General features: G+C 37.4%; 1 protein-coding gene across 18 annotated transcripts in view; it reads left to right on the top strand.

Moving 5' to 3' along the window:
• EMSY (EMSY transcriptional repressor, BRCA2 interacting) overlaps positions 1-5,188 on the top strand; it is a 41,230-nt gene extending 36,042 nt beyond the window's left edge. For 15 of the 18 annotated variants that reach the window (XM_068180745.1, XM_068180741.1, XM_068180731.1 and 12 more), the window contains 3 exons: positions 211-774; positions 1,755-2,123; positions 3,695-5,188. In XM_068180745.1, the coding sequence (XP_068036846.1) occupies positions 211-774; positions 1,755-2,123; positions 3,695-3,889 (1,128 nt within the window). In that variant the 3' untranslated portion in view covers positions 3,890-5,188. The remainder of the gene's footprint in view (positions 1-210; positions 775-1,754; positions 2,124-3,694) is intronic. The other 3 variants (XM_068180748.1, XM_068180749.1, XM_068180750.1) reach the window with 1 other exon arrangement.
• Positions 5,189-6,063: the final 875 nt, after the last annotated feature.

Here is a 6,063-nt window from a genome sequence, read left to right on the forward strand (position 1 = left end):
GATGTACCACAGTTGAACATGATAATAATACATCTTAAGTGTTTATATACTGTGAAATACCCATGTAAGAGTATCTTTTTATACATGCACTGGGATTCTGTAATGGTAAAAAAAGTTAAAGTAGTCCATTTGAAACATTAAAAATTATTTCTAGATTGTGTATTCTTACATCCCTCCTTTACTAACTTGCTCTAAATTCTTCTTCTTAAGGCCTTAAGCAGTCACACTGCATTTACCAAACACAGTGAACAACTTGGAACTGAGGAAGGAGAAGTGGAAGAGATGGACACCTTAGATCCTCAGACTGGCCTGTTTTACAGATCTGCCCTGACACAATCGCAGGCACAAAAGCAGCAAAAACTGAGTCAGCCGCAGCTGGAACAGACTCAACTGCAAGTGAAAACTCTGCAGTGTTTCCAGACTAAGCAGAAGCAGACAATCCACCTGCAGGCTGATCAAATCCAGCACAAACTCCCACAAATGCCCCAACTTTCCATAAGGCATCAAAAACTAACCCCCCTGCAGCAAGAGCAAGCACAGACCAAATCAGATGCACAACACCCCCCACATCATATGATGGCCAAAGAAAGGCAACTCCCTACCTTAGTGGCACAGCCACAGCAAACTGTAGTACAGGTGCTTGCAGTAAAAACCACACAGCAGCTGCCCAAACTGCAACAGGCACCAACGGCACAAAAAATCTACGTGCAACCCCAGCCCCCCCAGAGTCAAATGCAGCTACCTGCCTCTTCAGAGAAACAGCCAGAAAGCCAGGTAACGGAATATTGATAGCATGCAAAATACACGTCGCTGTTGAAGGAAAAAAAATAAAACACCGACCCTGTCGCTGTAGCAGTGTTTTGTCCTGGCAAGAGAGAATCCCTCATTCCGCTGGTAGTAATTACCCCAGCAGAAGGTTGACACTAGGAGAGAGAAGCACATGTTACAGGGGAAAAATCCATAGAGCTCACAAACGTATTTTGTTGGACAGATTTTATTAATTTCAGCCACCACTGGTGCATGGAATTTGTCCCTAGTTATTTTCTTTTAATTTTTAGATAATGACACATTCATAATTTCCATTCCCGTAGCACTTTTTATTTCTGTAGAAATAAAGATGAATACACTGCAGTCTCCTAAGGCTCTCCATTGTTCATCTTCCTTTGTAGTTTACATTATCCTGAACTTATATGGCTTTCATGTACAGGAGTATTTTGATTTTCCTTGGGAGGGAAAAAGGCAGAGACTGAGGAACATGGTAAAAAAAGTATTTTAACTAACTCCAGAAAAGTACAATTTTTTTGGCCCTTTCAGGAATAGATGTGAAAACTAGCAGACATACCAGGGGGTTGTAAATCCCAAAGGAAAATGAGGCTGCCATGGTATTATACTGCTACAATCCTATCTAGCAGCCTAAAAAGCTGCTTTTCTGCAGGCTTCAATTAACTGTTGCCCTATCATTGCTAATTCCTTTGTTAAAACACTGAGTTTTAATTGTCTTCCTAATAGCAAGTATGTTGTTTGTGCCATTCTGTCCTTGGAAATATTGATGAGGATTTCAATTAAAAAAATATTAACTGTAATATGCACAACAAAAATTTGATATTCAGGTGCAACATCTAACTGTAATGCAAGGATCCACTGTTACAGAGATAACTTTTGAGGGGCATGAGCCTCCTTTTGTTTCAAAGGTAGCAGGTGGCAGTTCTGTGCCCAAACTGGCATTGCTGGTTACCAGCCTATTTCCCATGCAGGCATCTACGGAGACATCAGTAGCAGATATATTGAGAGTGTCTATGGTGGAAGCTCAGATTGATGCAAACATAGAACATACGATAGTGGATCCCCCAAACAAGGCCACATCCACTAGTAAACCTGCTAGTGAAGCAGAGTCGTCACCTTGTACCCAGGGCCCGAGGGTGGCTGCAGTAGGGATGACGGCACCTTCCATCCCCCAGCAACAGACACATACAGAATCCAGCTCAAGTCCTCCTGCTGTTGGTCCTACTTTAACAGAGAGGAAACTCGATGCACAAGGAATACCTACAACAAACCAGTTTATACACATTCAGAATATATCACAAAAGAAAGCTGAAGAGAACTCTTCAGAAATTGTTGTCCAGGTAAGAGAAGACTGAGCAAATAAGGCAAAGATTGAGCACAGCGAACACATGTCTGATGCAATGATAGTACCTGAATGATGTTTGAGTACTTGTGGGTTTATTCCCCAGGTTTTGGTTCTGTTTCTACTCTTAGCTTGTAATCAGTTGCTACATTGAAGTGTAATTCTTCTTAATTGGGCTCAGGTTTTTCTAGTACTGTGTATCATTCACTCTGCCCTCAGTGTCTTCTTCTGTTAAAAAAACAACCAAACTCATTTTACAAAGTACTTTAATTTACAATGCTTAAAACTGCTTCAACACTTAGTATGGAGTTATGTTCTAAAATCTTTTATATTATCTATTAAAGTTGCTTCTGAGTATAAAATTAATGACATTGTAGGGTTGTGCTTAGTGGAAAGGTTCAGCAAATAAGGTCTGAAATCAGAAGAAGGCTTTTTAACTTCACTTAGGGTAAGACCACTTCTGAGATAAAATTACTATTAATCTTCAGCCTAAATGCTTTGACTCATTTTCTAACTGCTATGTTTGATATTTTCATTGATTCTGCTGCCTTAAATATGATGGTTTATGTTGTAATAAGTTGTGAGAATATCAGCTTAGGAGGTATATAACTCTTCCAAGTGGTATAATGTGAATCTTTGTGGACAAGTTGGCATGGCATATGTTCACATAAATGGTAGGATGGATTGAAATTGTTTAAATATGTATCATACATGTGTTACAGTGAAAATACTTCTGATGTGGGAAACAATTTGTGTACAGAGATTTCAAATTTTTCATTTTACTTTTTGAAGTCTTTACTGGGGCTAACTTCTCTTTTGTAGAAATTACTAGTTCTGTATTCATTTTTAGTCCTCCTTATATAGACAAAGATGGATTTCTGTTTTACTTCAAATCTGTATCTTTTGAGAATTGGTACTATTTATCATTGTGGCATGCTATGAGCTGTTTCAAAAGTCAAATAATGCCCAGAATTTCAGTTGTATAAAGTCAGAGATTTAGCTTTTTAACCTATGAAAGTACAAGTAAAAATAAATAACATAATAACCAGAATAATAATCTTAAAAATAAATAGCAATTGTGTTTCCTCAGCCTCTGAGCTGCAGCTCTGAGCAGGGCCAGAGCTTGAACTCTGTTGTATACAAAAAACATAATCCTCCTGGTGTGCTTGGACAATGCACTGCCTGGTGGGATTCTTGGTGCTGTCCTGTGCAGGGCCAGGAGTTGGACTTGATGGTCCTTGTGAGTCATTTTAACTCAGGTAATTCTTTTACCACCACATCTTGTCTGAAAAAGATCAGGCTGAAGAAAATATTATCTCTGCTTTGGGTTTGCAGAATGGTGGATGATGGGCATTGGTTATGCTGTCCCAGACCTTAAGGGAAAATCAAAGGCCTGGAGAGCAAGATTATTCAAATTTTACCTTTCAAAATACAATTCAGGCTGCTTTGAAGCCTCAGGGAAGATTGCCCTTGGAAACAACAAATCCCTTTTCCACAAATCTCTGTGCTTGCACAGACGCCTTTACCTTCAGTATTGTTCATTAAACTTAAATATTTTTTTTCTTTCAGACTATCCCTCACTATCCCATCCCTTGTCACTCCAGCTCCAATGTGGTAGTGGAACCCAGCGGGCTCCTGGAGCTCAACAACTTCACCAGTCAGCGCCTTGATGATGAGGAGACAGCAATGGAGCGAGATGTGGACAGTAGCACTGAGGATGGCACTGAGCCCAGCCCTTCTCAAAGTTCTGTTGAACAATCCTGAGGAATAGAGACACTGGAGTGTACTTTAAAATATCTTGGGATTTTGAGCATCCAAGATGCCCTTCTATTGTGATGTGTTAGAGCACTTTGCGTATTAGAATTGTTCATCAGACTCTTGAAGCATCAGTATGTTTTAACAAGGCAGTATTGCAAAAGCTGAATCTTAAAAATTGCTTTGGAAAAAAAAGAGAAGATGTAGGTACCAAGATTTAGTAAACCTGTGACAGTGGAATGTACTCCTGTTCAAAAACAAATCTGCAATGAATTCTACAGCTTGTGCTATTGAAGCCCTTGTCCAGATACTGAAAGAGCTTTAAGTGAAAAGGGATCATTACTTTGCTGTGTCTTTTTAGCTGTTGAGCAAAACACCATTAAAATAATGAAAACATTTAATAAATATTTTTATTTTCAAATAGCATGTGAGAGAAAAAATGTCTCTGACAGTGCTGGAAAAGCTCCAGGAATTTTGGAATTGGTTGGCTTTCTTGCACTCATGCTCACTTAAAATTTTTTTTCAGAAGCTTAAAATATTTAAAATATTTAAAATTCTTGTTGGTGAATGTTTGGAAATAAGCAAAATCTCTAACTGGTAGTAAAGTGGAGTTTTGTTTTCGTGCTTTACAAGAAGTAGGGTAGTAGTAGATGAGGCATTTCTTTCTGCCATAAGCATACAAAATGCTGATCTACTCTAGTTAATCTTTGATTATTTATTTAAATATGAAATTTAAAGTGAGACAAGATGTTGAAAAAAGTTCCTGTGAAACAGGCAGTTGTATTAATTCTAGTACAAACTAGGGAGAAGGAGTTGCATTTTGCTATTAATCAGTTTTTCAAAATTGGGGATAAATAGTTCAACATCTTTCCAAGTTGAACTTGAGAATTTAGAAGTGAGCTAAGACTTCTAACAATTTATATTTTACTCTTACATGCTGTTTTTGAAATTGACCATTTGGGGAGTTTAAAAGCTTAAATGGGTATATAATGGTGGGTTTTCAAAATTAGCCTTATGCCTTGGCTTGTTGAATACAATGGGGTTTTGTGGTAGTTATAAGTCACAGAGAGCGGTTTGGGTTCAGATGGGACAAGAGAGCCAGTTGTAATACATTCTGCTAATAGAGACGATACTTTTTTTTCAAAATGTATATAAAACCATGTTTTTAACTGTTTTGTATAGACTTCATTATAAATAACTAAGCATTTTATGACTTTGACATATCATTTAATTGTATATAAATGTATAAGCCTAACTGCCCATATTTTGGTGCTGAAGTACTGTAAGTAGATTTAATCCAAAGTCTAATACAGCTTTTTGCATCAGTCTTTTCTTTTTAAACTGTCATTTTACTGTTGATATTGTAGTTAAGGTTAAATTCTAATTGCAGTAACTCAAACTGAAAAATACAAACCCTGAAAACGAATTATCTTACCTGTTCTGAATTCACCTATTTTAGAACATGCAGTAAACCCAAGAGGGGGCTCTTAATTTTCTCTAACATCAAATGTCTTATAAACGAAGTCACTGGGACCTTCATATACTTCTTTTTTCCTTCTGTTTTCTTTTCCCGTCAATGTTAGTTCTAAAATAATGTAGAATATAATTGTGGAGAAATGTCCTGATAAATTTGACATGCGAATACTGGAATAATGGGTTATGAAACTAATGATTTTTGTGTTACCTTTGTATTGAAATAAGTTTTGGTTTGGATTCTGATGTCCATAGTGCTCAGGATTGAACAGAATAATATGTTATAAATGAAACATTCCACATTTCTTTCTTTAGTTAAATTATAACCCTGCCAATATGCCATTGTAGGTAGTTAAGGTTTTGATAACTATTTGGGAAATTTTACTCTTGTTTTAATGAAATCACAGCAATCAACAAAAGTGAAGAAGTTATGCTTTAAGTTTTGAAAGTTCCACATTGCTACAGGATGACAAAAAGAGGCTTAATACTGATCTTACTGCTAGTGGACAGTTTGTTGTGCTTTGCATAAGTCAGCATAAGGAATGGTCTGTATTTCCATACCCAGTTGTGAAGGGGCCAAAGCAGGTGACATACACAGTTCTTTTGGCTTATATCAAATTTTCATTGTCACCTGGGCTCTTGCAGCAGTGCTTTGAGTGTCCCTGGTATATGTAGGACTGGAAGGCCATGAGAATAAAAGAGAGAACAAG

The sequence above is a fragment of the Anomalospiza imberbis genome, chromosome 2, assembly GCF_031753505.1.
Source record: "Anomalospiza imberbis isolate Cuckoo-Finch-1a 21T00152 chromosome 2, ASM3175350v1, whole genome shotgun sequence".
Taxonomy (NCBI): Eukaryota; Metazoa; Chordata; class Aves; order Passeriformes; family Viduidae; genus Anomalospiza; species Anomalospiza imberbis.